The sequence below is a fragment of the Hypanus sabinus genome, chromosome 5, assembly GCF_030144855.1.
Source record: "Hypanus sabinus isolate sHypSab1 chromosome 5, sHypSab1.hap1, whole genome shotgun sequence".
Lineage (NCBI taxonomy): Eukaryota > Metazoa > Chordata > Chondrichthyes > Myliobatiformes > Dasyatidae > Hypanus > Hypanus sabinus.
The window spans coordinates 184,067,394-184,081,159 of NC_082710.1; the positions used below are offsets into that span (position 1 = coordinate 184,067,394).

General features: G+C 48.6%; 1 protein-coding gene and 1 pseudogene across 1 annotated transcript in view; one reads left to right on the top strand and one right to left on the bottom strand.

Annotated features, from left to right (window-relative positions):
* Positions 1–1,522, bottom strand: part of LOC132394864 (uncharacterized) — a 109,898-nt gene extending 108,376 nt beyond the window's left edge. The window contains exon 1 of the mRNA XM_059971272.1: positions 1,080–1,522. Within this exon, the coding sequence (XP_059827255.1) occupies positions 1,080–1,466 (387 nt within the window). The 5' untranslated portion in view covers positions 1,467–1,522. The remainder of the gene's footprint in view (positions 1–1,079) is intronic.
* Positions 1,523–12,677: 11,155 nt separating this feature from the next.
* The window catches only part of LOC132394726 (zinc-binding protein A33-like), a 43,436-nt pseudogene continuing 42,347 nt past the window's right edge, over positions 12,678–13,766 (top strand).

Sequence of the window (13,766 nt, forward strand, 5' to 3'; positions counted from 1 at the left end):
ATGCTGCCTGGATTAGAGAGGGCGCAGAGGAGATTTACCAGGATACCCTCTGGATTAGAGAGGGTGCAGAGGAGATTCACCAGGATACCCTCTGGATTAGGGAGGGTGCAGAGGAGATTTACCAGGATACCCTCTGGATTAGAGAGGGTGCAGAGGAGATTTACCAGGATACCCTCTGGATTAGAGAGAGTGCAGAGGAGATTCACCAGGGTGCTGCCTGGATTAGAGAGGGTGCAGAGGAGATTCACCAGGATGCTGCCTGGATTAGAGAGGGTGCAGAGGAGATTTACCAGGATGTTCCCTGGATTAGAGAGGGTGCAGAGGAGATTTACCAAAATACCCTCTGGATTAGAGAGGGTGCAGAGGAGATTTACCAGGATACCCTCTGGATTAGAGAGGGTGCAGAGGAGATTTACCAGGATGCTGCCTGGATTAGAGAGGGTGCAGAGGAGATTTACCAGGATGCTGTCTGGATTAGAGGGCCTGTTTTATGTGGAGCGAGCTGGGGCTTTTCTCTTTGGAGGGAAGGAGGATGCGAGGTGACTTGACAGAGCTGTACAGGGCGATGAGAGGCACAGACAACCATGATCTTTCCAACAGTGGGAATGGCTAATACGAGGGAACATAATTTTAGGGCGAATGGATGGGGGTGGAGGGATGGATTTCAGAGGTGATTTCTTTACATGGGGAGTGGTGGGTGTGTGGAGCGCGCAGCCAGTGGTTGTGGTGGAGCCGGAGACGTTAGGGACTCTTGGATCGGCGCTCGGATGATAGAAAATGGTGGGGAAAGGTTAGATTTATCTGAGTGGGTTAAGGACGGCACAGCATTGTGGGCCGAATGGCCTGTGCTGTGCCGTAATGTTCTATTTTCTTGTCTTAAAGTTTCCATCTGGTCGCCACCTACAAGCAAGCCTCCGTCTCCGCTCGGCCTCTTCTCTACAAGGGAGCAGCCCAGGCTCTTCATAACTCCCACCCCACTGGGTCTCAGGTCCCTGCATTCTCCTCCGCGCTTTCCCCCGGACAGGATTCGGGGTTGTGGGGGTGGGGGGGGGGGAGACGGTCGCGGCCGAACCGCTTACCCTAAAGATATCCACCGCCTCATTCAAAAGCATGAAGTTGTGGGAGGTGTGACTCCGCTCGTCCCTCCTGTCCAGGCAGTTCACGCAGATCATTTTTCTCTCCGTCTCGCAGAAGAGTTTTACCTCCTCCTGGTGCTCTTCGCACAGGGGCCTGACGGCCGTCTTCTGCCGCTTCTCGGAGCCCCGGCGTCCGAATCCCTCGGCCTCTTCCGACGGAAGGCGAACCCTCTGCTCCAGTCCGATGCTGCACCATGTGCACACGGCGCCCTCCGCACCCCGGTACCGAGGCGCGCAGTCACCGCAGTAGGCGTGACCGCAGCCGAGGGTCACCGGATCTGTGGGCGTCCGGCCGCAGAGCTGACACAGCCCGCTTTCCTGCGTGGCCATGGCCGATGCAGACCCCGTCCCAGCGCCCCGTCCAACTAGCAAGCCGCTTCTTTCTGAACATCAGCTGCTTGAAGGAGGCCGGGAGAGGGCGGGAGACCCACTGGCATTTAAATGCCCCATATATGGGATGTGGCATCTCTTTCTCCGTCAAGTCACAGGAGGGCGGGGCCACCCAGAGGAGCTGGATCTGCCGGCGGTTTCCAGTCCAGAGCTGCGATGGTCCTATAGCACAGGTAGCACCTCTGGTGAAGGGGCTTGTGAGGCAACTCACTCACCCTTGGCCCCACTGATACTCAACTCTCTCCTGGGGCTCCAAGCAGCTGTTTGCATGTGACAGCGGCCACACCCGGTACACCGCTTCGAGAGGCGGGCTAAACTAGGGTTTCTAACAGCCTCGCACCCCGTGAGATAGGGACATGCCTGCCGGCTCCGGCCGGCCGGCAGGGCAGTGAGATCCACCGGCCAGGAAGGCGGTTCCGCCATGCTGCGTGGGGAGAGAACGGCACGGTAAGGCACGGATGGTCTCCTATCCACCTGCAGTTTGTGACGGCCACTCGTATCAGTGGATCCGGACTTCCGAGGCCCGGAAAGTGGAACTGCCCCAATGCAACAGCTACTCCACTTGAAAAACTCTCCTGCACGGTGGATACGACAGACAACTGACATAAAGTCGGGGAGGATGAGGTGGGTTAGGGGTGCTGGGGGAAAGAGTTCCCAGGAAGAATATAATGTGAATCCACCCCAAATCATCGCTTGAGTTTTCCCTCAAACGGTAGCAGTGAAGGACGGGGGGGGGGGGAGATCACGGAGGGGGTGATCGCTTCTTGATTAGTCAGGGCAGCAGGGTAACGGGCAGAAGGCTGGAGAATGGGGTTGAGAGGGATAATAAATCAGACATGATGGAATCGTGCAGCATACTCGATGGGCTGAATGGCCTAATTCCGCTCCCATTTCTTGTGGCCTTCCGGTGTAAATCTGAATTTGAATTCATATACATGAGGAGTAAAAACCTTTACATTACGTCTCCCTCTCAATGTGCAATGGGCAATTTATAGTAATTTGTAATAAATAGTATGTACACCAGGATAGTCAATATAACATAGAAAAACTGTTGTGTCAGCATGAATTAATCAGTCTGATGGCCTGGTGGAAGAAGCTGTCCCGGAGCCTGTTGGTCTTGGCTTTTATGCTGTGGTATCGTTTCCCGGATGGTAGCAGCTGGAACAGTTTGTGGTTGGGGTGACTCGGGTCCCCAATGATCCTTCAGGCCCTTTCTACACACCTGTCTTTGTAAATGTTCTGAATAGTAAGAAGTTCACAACTACAGATGTGCTGGGCTGTCCGCACCACTCTCTGCAGAGTCCTGTGGTTGAGGGAAGTACAGTTCCCATACCAGGCAGTGATGCAGCCAGTCAGGATGCTCTCAATTGTGCCCCTGTAGAAAGTTCTTAGGATCTGGGGGCCCATACCAAACTTCTTCAACCGTCTGAGGTGAAAGAGGTGCTGTTGTGCCTTTTTCACCACACAGCTGGTGTGTACAGACCGCGTGAGATATTCGGTGATGTGGATGCTGAGGAACTTGAAGCTGTTCACCCTCTCAACCCCAGATCCATTGATGTCAATAAGAGGTTAGCCCATCTCCATTCCTCCTGTAATCTATGACCAGTGTCTTCGTTTTTGCGACATGGAGGGAGAGGTTGTTTTCTTGACACCACTGTGTCAGAGAGATGACTTCTTCTCTGTAGGCTGTTTCATTATTATTTGAGATTAGGCCAATCAGTGTAGGGTCAACAGAAAATTTAATTGCAGATTGGAGCTGTGGGTGGCAGCACAGTAATGGTTATACAGAGAGTAAAGAAGGGGCTTAGTACACAGCCTTGAGGGGCACCTGTGTTGAGGGTCAGAGGGGCAGTGGTGTGGGAGCCCACTCTTGCCACCTGCCGGTGATCTGACAGGAAGTCCAGGATCCAGCTGCACGAGGCAGGGTGAAGGCCGAGATCTCTGAGCTTCCTGCTGAACTGTAGACCAAGAGCAGCATTCTCACACAAGCATCCCTCTCCTCCAGATGTGTAAGGATGGTGTGTAGAGTTGTGGCTATTGCATTGTCTGTTGATCAGTTGTGTCGGTTGGCAAATTGTAGGGGGTCCAGTGTGGGTGGTAGCAAGCTGCGGATGTAGTTCTTGACCAGCCTCTTAAAGAGTTTGCTTTTTATTGAGGTGAGTGCGACAGGACGCCAGTCGTTCACACATGTGACTTTGGTCTTTTTAGATGCAGGGACAATAGTGGATGTTTTGAAGCAGAGCACTCTGCACTGGGACAGGGAGCGATTAAAAATGTCTGCAAACACACCAGCCAGTTGTGCCGTGCACACTCTTCTCGCCCTGGGATGCTGTCTGGTCCTACGGCCTTGTGACTGTCCACTCGTTGGAAACACTTGCGTACTTCAGCCTGAGAGGTGACCAAGATGTGAGTCCATTGGCGATCTCCTCGGGTTCAGTGTTGACGACATCAAACCGGTGCAAAAAAAGATATAGCTCATCTGCGTTTAGCTTTGCAGTCTGCGATGGTGTGCAGAACTTGCCATAAGCCGCCGTGGAGAATTGTGTCTGGATATTGTTGTTCCACTGCCTTGATGTCTCTGTGCAGATCGTAGCTGTATTTCTTGCAGCTTCCTGGTGGTTACCGGAGGCGAAAGCTCTGTCTCGCGCGGTGAGTGCAGTGCACACGGAACGGTCGATCCAGGCTTTCTGGTTTGGATAGACCCTGACCGATTTTGGGGGGGCAACGTCCTCGATGCACTTCTGGATGAAACCTGTGACCCCCCCCCACAAACCCGGAGACATCCTCATCAGGAAGACATTCCAGGTGACGTAATCGAAGCAGTCCTGGAGACTGATTGGTCGGACCAACGGCGGACGGTTTTAACTGCGGCAGCCTCTTGTTTCAGCTTCTCTCTGTACCTTGGCAGGAAAAGGATGGAGGAGTGGTCAGAATTCCCAGGCAGTGGACGGAGGAACTTCTTGTAAGCGTTGTGGAAGGGGGAGTAGCAGTGGTCGAGTATGCTATCTCCCCGTGTGCTCACCTGGATGTGCTGACAAACCTTCGGAGAGGGACGCTTGATTGAAGTCAGCAGTGACGATGGTGTGCAGACTCCAGAGACTTGAGAGCCAGATCAGTACCAGCCTGCAGCGGAATATACACAACTGTGATAATAACAGCCATGATCTCCCTAGGCAGTCAGAAAGGTCCACACAGCAGCAGCAGACACTCCAGGTCCACAGAACAAAAGGATTTGAGAGCATGCACATTCCAGGGGTCGCACCAAGCATTAATGCCCATGAAGAATACCCCACCTCCTCTATTCTTCCCAGAGAGGTTTTAGACCTGTCCGCTCCCGGTATCTCCTCCGTCAACCAGGTCTCCACCAAGCACAGAACCTTACACTCTTTTGTTTCCCGGTGGCAGGGATTCTGGCTCTCAGTTCACACAGCTTGTTGTCCGGGGACTGAATAATAGTCCGGAGTATGTTATCTCGACCTCACCAGGATGTCGGCCCTTCTCCCTCACCTCCGGCACTGCTTCCGAGGTAGCGATGGTGTAATAAACGGATTGTCTTTGGAATGTGGGAGAAAACCGGAACCCACGCGGCCACTGGGAGAACGTACAAATTCTTTAGAGTGGCGGGAATCGGAACTGTATTTTACAAATGGCTGCTGTAAAGCATGACGCCAAGTACTGCGTTACCGTGCCGTAGCCATTCCTGCGTCGTGGAACTGTACAGCAGTTTGCTTCCAGGAACAGGACTTCTGCAAGTGGGGAAGGGGGCACCAGTGCAGCGTTGCGACAGCTGGGGGCGCGGAGCTGGAGTTCAACTCCAGCGTCCTCTGTCAGAAAGTTTGGGCGGTTTCCTCCCACAGTCCAAAGGTTAAAGTAGGTTAATTGGTCGTTGTAAATTGCCCTGTAATTAGTCTGGGGTTAAATAGGTGGGCTGGTTGTTGGTTTCAGGCTGTCTATCTAACCCTCAACATGACGTTGCAGGTAGACAGTGTAGTGATGAAGGTTTTTGTGTCCTTGAGCACCGGAACCCGGACGTCTTGTCACAGCTGTTAACGTGACATCATCAAAGTGCGCAATTCCAGTTGCCCAGCTATAGGAGGAATGTCTTTAAAGTAGCAAGCAGGCAGAAAGGTCATCGCAAAGACTGCAGGCCTTGAGATAACATTTTGACAAACTTCCACAGATGTGTGATGGCGTGTACACTGACTGGTTGCATCATGGCCTGGTATGGAAACTGGTTGCATCATAGCCCTTGAAAATAGTAATGGTACAGCCCAGTCCATCACGGGCAAAACCCGCCCCACCACCAGGAAAGCAGCATCAATCGTCAAGGGCCACCACCATCCGGGCCACGATCTCTGCTCGCTGCTGCCATCAGCGAGGTACAGTTGTCTCAGGACTCACACCACCAGGTTCAGAAACAGTTACTACCCCTCAAACATCAGGAACCACCATCCAGGCCATGCTCTCGTCTCACTGCTGCCACCATCAGGCAGGAGGTACAGGAGCCTCAGGACCCACACCACCAGGTTCAGAAACAGTTATTACCCCTCAAACATCAGGAACCACCATCCAGGCCATGCTCTCGTCTCACTGCTGCCACCATCAGGCAGGAGGTACAGGAGTGTCAGGACCCACACCACCAGGTTCAGGAACAGTTATTACCCCCTCAACCATCAGGCTCCTGAACCAGAGCGAATAACTTCCGGGACGTGCTGTCATCAGGCAGGAGGTGCAGGAGCCTCAGGACCCACACTACCATGTTCAGGTATAGTTATTACCCCTCAACCAGCAGGAACCACCACCCAGGCCATGCTCTCGTCTCACTGCTGCCACCATCAGGCAGGAGGTACAGGAGCCTCAGGACTCACACCACCAGGTCCAGGAACAGTTATTACCCCTCAACCATCAGGCTCTTGGAATAAACTTCACTAAACTTCACTTGCCATCACTGAATTGTTCCCACTACCTATGGACTCATTTTCAAGGACTCTTCATCTCATGCTCTCAATAATTATTGGTTGGTTGGTTGGTTATTTATTTATTTATCTATCTATCTATCCATCTATTTATTTATTTATTTATCTAGCTACCTACCCATTTATCTATCTATCTATCTATCTATCTATCTATCTATCTATCTATCTATCTATTTATGTGTTAATTAATTATTTTGTTAACTTGGTTTTTTTTTCCTTTTGCACAGTTCATTGTTGTTTGTACATTTCTTTTTGTCCCGCCACAAGCAGAACTTCCTGGTGGCCAAACATTTGATTCACAACCCGTTCCGACCCGGAGTCCTCTTGTGGCATGATGAGGCCCCCTTGGGGTGGGGGAGCAAAACCCTGAATTCTGTCTGGGTAGTCTCCAGCCTGATGTCATGAACATTGATTTCTCTTTCCAACAAAAATAAAAATTCCCTTCCTCTATTCTCCACTCTGGACTTCCACCTATTTTCCCCTGCCTATCACTTTATCCTGGGTCTCTCCTCTTTCTCTTTCTCCTACGGTCCTCTCCGGCCCTTCATTTTTCCCAGCCACCTGGCTTCGCCTATCACCTTCTGTCTTGTCCTCCCTCCCCTCTCCCGTTCTTCTTAATCTGGAATCCTCCCCCTTCCTTTCCAGTCCTGAAGAAGGGTTTCAGCTCAAAACGATGACTGCTTATTCCTCTTCATAGACGCTGCCTGGCCTGCTGAGTTCCTCCAGCATTTTTGTGTGTGTTGCTTTAGATTCCTAGCATCTGCAGACTTTCTCTTGTCCTTTTTTGTCCGTGCCCTGTTAGGGGAGGGGCGGTCTTTCTAGGATTTACTGCGTATGCCCGCAAGAAAATGAATCTCAGGGTTGTATATGGTGACATATAAGTACTTTGAGAATAAATTTACTTTGTATTTCGAACTTCATCTTCTTTCGATACAGTAAAATACAGTAAGTCGTCCCAAGCTGTAATAAGTATTAACAGCTATGCTGCTGTGGTGCCCCAGTTCACCGGGTATAGATTCCACAGAGCGCTGACTCTGGCTGGACAGAAAGCCACCTGAAGTTTGGAGTCATGGAGGGGAGTTCGGGACATTTGTGGGTGCACTGAAATCTGTGAAATAACACATTCTTCCGACATGAGTCTGTTACAACCAGTGTTCATCAGAACTCTCCTGTTCCTTCCCACTTGCAAATGTCCTTGCAGTTTCTAAGTAACAATTGTTCCAAATACACATTTTGTTCAACAATACTGTTACTCTGAGGCAAAATTGACCTTGCTATGCAAGTTAATTGTACCACCAGGGTCACAGCTCGTTTCCTGAGTTAACTTTGTCTTCTTTCACTCCAGTAGTGAAAAATGTCCTTCATAACTCAGATTACTGAGTACAGAAGTTGTGTTGTTATGTTGAAATTGTATAAGACTTTGGTGAGGCCAAATTTGGAGCATTGTATGCAATACTGGTCAGGCAATAGCAATATGATTGAAAGAGTGCATAGAAAATTAACAGGGATGTTGCCGTAACGAGGGCTTGAGTTATAGGGAAAGGTTGAATAAGTTTGGCCTTTATTCCCTGGAGCCTAGAGGACAGAAGGGAGACTTGATACTAGAAGTTCTTATATATACTTGGGAAATTCCTGCAACAACTGATAAAGCATTGGTGTACTGTAATCACCCTATCTATTAACAACCAAAAAGGAATAACCACCAGAATAGTCACATTTTCCAAGGCCACTATGTCTGGCTTTAAACCGGCTTTCTAATTTACTGAATCAGTAAACTCAGTAAATCAGAAACAACAAAATGAACTACACGACTTTTATGCATGAATGATATGAAATTATTTGCTCCTTTATCAGTAAATCTAAAGCAATTAATTCAAGTAGCAGAACTATTTTCAATAGATATAAACATGATCTTAGGACTGGATAATTTCAGATCATTAAACATAACGAAGGTGCAGTGGAGCTAACAGAATATAAAAAGCAGATAATACAATACAACCGATTGATGAACATGAAAGACTCGGGAAATCAACAAGCAAAGTGAATAGATCAGAGTGTGATAAAGGGAAAACTTCTGTCAGAATTCACTTCAAGGCTGAAGAAAATCTACCAAACATATCTCAACAGTAAAAAAATAACAAAGGCAATAAATGTTTTTGCTAAACCCATTTTAAGGCATCCTTTTGGCATAATGTCTTGCTCCAAATCTAATCTGGAAAATTTACAAAGAAGAATTGGAACTGAAATGACAAATTTCAGAAAATAGTGTACATTCTAAGTGCTTTCGAATGAGGAAGAGGAGTAATGGACATTAAAAATCTTCACAACAGTCAGATAAAACCTTAAGGATATGTTTTCATTAAATTAAGCAGGATTCAACGCTCCACACGAGTATATGCCATACTGATAAGATGCTTCCATCACTAAACTTAAATGAGAGTACAACCCAGAAAAATGAAGAGATTATCACTCTGGAAGAAAAAAAGTACCCATGGAAAAGCATGACCCTCCATGGAAGACATCGCCCTGATCTGAGCAGACTAGATGTCGACAAGGAAGCATCAAAAGCCTGTCTCAGAGCTGAAGACCTTTTCCCAGAGACAGAAGGGTTCATTGTGGCAATATAGGACCAGGTGGTTCACACAAAAATTATCAAAGTACATAAAAGACCAACGAATTCAAGACAATAAATGCATAAAATGCCAAGAGAAAGCAGAAACAACCCAACATGTTACAGGATCCTGCAGCAGTTTAACTCAATCTGATTACTGACACAGGCGCAATCAAGTGGCAAACGTCATTCACCAAAACCCTGCTTTAAAATGTCTCAGGAAAGCACCATAGCTTACTATAAGTACATGCCTCACCCATTTTTAGAATTGTAAAAATTATAGGAACATAGAAAACCTACAGCATAATACAGGTCCTTCGGCCCACAATGCTGTGCCGAACATGTCCCTACCCTAGAAATTACCTAGGGTGACCCATAGCCCTCTATTTTGCTAAGCTCCATGTACTTATCCAAAAGTCTCTTAAAAGACTCTATTGTATCCGCCTCCACCACTGTCGCCGACAGCCCATTCCAAGCACTCTCCACTCTCTGCGTAAAAAACTTACCCCTGACATCTCCTCTGTACCTAATTTCAAGCACCTTAAAACTGTGCCCTCTCATGTTAACCATTTCAGCCCTGACTATCCACATGATCAATGCCTCTCATCATCTTATACACCTTTATCATTCTCCGTCGTTCCAAGGAGAAAAGGCCGAGTTCACTCAACCTATTCTCATAAGGCATGCTCCCCAATCCAGGCAACATCCTAGTAGATCCCCTCTGCACCCTTTCTATGGCTTCCACATCCTTCCTGTAGTGAGGTGACCAGAACTGAGAACAGTACTCCAAGTGGGGTCTGACCAGGGTCTTGTGTAGCTGCAACATTATATTGCGACCCATCTGCTATTATAGATAGGACAACCCATATCAACTGTCTAGATAGACTAATGCACAATAAACAGGCAAGAGCAACTTCTTTAATAGATATAACAATTCCAAACACAGATAACATCCAGAAATCAGTAAGGGAAAAACACCAGAAACAGGCTGAATTAAAAGTGGAAACTGAAAGACTATGAAACATGAACAAGGTATATGTTGTCCCAATAGTGATATCTACAACTATATCCCAATAGTATCACCCCAAAGTCATTACACAATAGCTTTAGACAATTGGGGCCACACAGCAATATTTATGTACATCTCCGAAAACCACAGTACTAAACACCACTGGAATATTCTGAAAGTTCCTGGCAATTGGGAAATGAGTGTGCTTGACTATGCCCGTCACTCAAGTTTTACCTGCTTGAGTTGAAAATAATAATAATAATAAAGCAACAAATATCACCACGGTAGGATAGTGGTTAGCACAACACGATCAGAGCTCAGGATGTCGGACTTCGGAGTTCCATCCCAAGCATCCTCTGTAAGGAGTTTCTCCGTCCTCTTCATGGAATGTGTGGGTTTCCTCCGGGTGCTCCAGTTTCCCCCCACAGTCCAAAGGCATGCCGTTTAGTAGCTTCATTGGTCATTGTAAATTGTCCTGTGATTAGGCCAGGGTTAAATTAATTTGTTGCTGGCAGTGCAGTTTGAATGGCTGGACAGACCTGTTCCGTGCTCTATCACTAAGTAAACATAAATAAATAAAGATGGAGATGAGGTCACGACTTGTTGGCTTCTTAAAACTGATCCCATAGGTTGAGGGATCAGTTCAGTGATGGGGCGAGTGGAGTTATCCCCTCAGGTTCAACAGCCTGATGGTTGAGGAGTAGTAACTATTCCTGAACCTGGTGGTGTGAGTCCTGAGGCTCCTGTACCTCCCTGATGGAGCAGTGGGAAGGGAGCACACAATGATGGGGTCCCTGATGATGGATGCTGCTTTCCTGCGACAGTGCTCCATGTAGCTCTGCTCAATGGTGGGAAGAGCTTTACCTGTGATGGGTTGGTCTTAATCCACCACTGTATCGATTACAAACCCTTCATGTAGGTCTAAGGTTTTAGGAGTTCCTAAAGATCTGCAGTTTTAACTCTACTGGAGTGTCTATCTCTACCCCCAATGTGAGAGTGTGATTCTTCGGGAAAGTCTGACCTCATTGGAGGAGGTACCCCTACAGACGTGTCCCCCGACTGAAATGCCTCACTGCAGAGTATTTAAATCCTTGGGGAGTCCTTCAGTATAAAATTCTTTAAATCTATTAGAGCATCCAACTCCATTAGGAATCAGATCAGATTTAATATCACTGACATATGTTGTCAAATTTATTGTTTTGCAGCAGAATTAAAAACTATAAATTACAATAAGAACAAACGAGAGAAGATCAGCAGAAGCTGGAAATCCAAGCAATACACACGAAATGCTGGAGGAACTCAGCAGGCCAGACAGCGTCTATGGAAAAAAGTACAGTCGACGTTTTGGGCTGAAACCCTGCTGAAGGGTTTCAACCTGAAACGTCGACTAGACTTTTTTCCATAAATTACAATAAGAAATATATTTTCAGATGGAATTAAATAAGTAGTGTAAAAAGAGCAAAAATTAGGTAGTGTTCATGGGTTCATTGTCCGTTCAGGAATCTGATGATGGGGGGAAAGACGCTGTTCCTAAAGGGGTGTGTGTGTGTGTAAGTGAGTGTGTTTGTATATGTGTGTGTGTGTATGAGTGTGTGTGTGTGTGTGTGAGTGTGAGTGAGTGTGTGTGTGAGTGTGAGTGAGTGTGTGTGTGTGTATGTGTGTGTGTGCGTGAATGTGTATGTGTGTGAGTGTGTGTGTGAATGTGTGTGTGAGTGTGTGTGTGAATGTGTGTGTGTGTGTGAGTGTGTGTGAATGTGTGTGTGTGAGTGAGTGTGTGAATATGTGTGCAAGTGAGTGTGTGTGTGTGTGTGTGAGTGAATGTGTGAATATGTGTGCAAGTGTGTGACTGAGTGAGTGAGTGTGTGTTTGTGTGTGTGTGAGTGAATGTGTGAATATGTGTGCAAGTGTGTGAGTGAGTGTGTGTTTGTGTGTGTGAGTATGTGTGAGTGAGTGAGTGTGTGAATGTGTGTGTGTGTGAGTGAGTGTGTGTTTGTGTGAATGTGTGTGTGTGTGTGTGTGTGTGCATGCGCGCGCGCCTCTCGTATGTCCTCAAAAAGGATCAGAATCAGGTTTAATATCACCGGCACACGTCGTGAAATTTGTTAAACTTTACGGCAGCAGTACAATGAAATGCATGATTATAGAGAAAAAAACCGAGTTACATTAAGTATATATATACATGCGTCTATTAACTAGTTAATTTAAAATAAGTAGTGCAAGATAACAGAATTTAAGAAGTGGTGTAGTGTTCATGGGTTCAATGCCGATTTGGGAATCGGATGGCCGGGGGGAAGAAGCTGTTGCTGAAATGTTGAGCGTGCCTTCAGACTTTCCTTCTTTCCTGATGGTAACAGTGAGAGAGGGCGTCCTGGTGCTGGGGATCTATAACAATGGACGCCGCCTTCCGAAGGCACTGCTCCCTGAAGATGCCTTGAATACTACGGAGAAGAGGGTGATTGGGGTCCGTAATGAAGTAAAGCCTTTTGAAGATGTTCTCGGTGCTGGGAGGTCAGGGCCCATGATGGAGCTGGTCGAATTTGCACCTTCTTCCTATCCACCGCGCCAATCGACTTCATCCTCACTTGCCAAGCGTCTAGAGGAGGGTCCGTGGCTTTGGTCTAGCACTATAGAAGTTTCTAACTCTTTGCGAGATGATAGCTGGGAGTGTCCAATGGGGGAGGGCCAGGGATGACCTGTGAACGCGTCGAAACTCAGTCTACACTTCTGGATGGGTGCAGTTCTCGCAGGCGGAATCTAACCTGGAAGGGTGTGTCCTATTGGAAAGTTGTGGGACGGTGTGGGCAGCCCCAGCTTGTGCTTTCCGGCGAACACCGCCCCCCTCACCCGCCACCTCCGCGAACGGCATGTTCCTGGGAGTCCGAAAGTCGTCTCGCTTCTCCGGTGTTTCCGCAGAAATCCTGCGGTAGGCTGGAAGCTTTGCGGAGTGACCGGGGAATTGCGGGGAAGGGCGCTGAGGCCGGAGCCACACGAGCGGCGGAGACGGTTCGCGCCGGGCGCGGACATAGCCCAGAATGGCCGCGGGCTCGTCCAGCCTGAGCTTAGGGGATGAGCTGAACTGCCCGATCTGCCTCGACATCTTCATCGACCGGTGATGCTGGAGTGCGGGCACGACTTCTGCCGGCAGTGCATCCTGCAGTGCTGGGAGCGGGAGAAGAAAGCCTTCTGCCCCGAGTGTGGGGAGCTTTTCCGCGACAAGAACCTGAAGGCCAACCGCGCCCTGGGCGTGCTCTCCAACAAGATCCGTAACCTCAACACCAGGGAGCCGGCGGACCCCAACAAGCCTTTCAACCCCTTCTGCGAGGAGCACCAGGAGGAGCTCAAACTGTTCTGCGAGACCGACAAGAAGCTGATCTGCGTGATGTGCCTGGACAGGCGTGACGGCCGCAGCCACAAGGCGCACAACTTCATGCTCATCACCGAGGCGGTGGAGATCTACAAGGTAAGATCGCCGGTGTGGGTACGGCGGGACACTGACAGGACGCAGAGGTGGGCTGAGAAGTGGCAGACGGAGCTCTGGCCGGAGAAGAGTTGAGAGACGTACACTGGAAGGTGGAATTTGAAGTGTCAATGGCAGGATTCTGGGCGGTGGGGAGGAACAGAGGGTTGCGTTATACGCCCTTAAA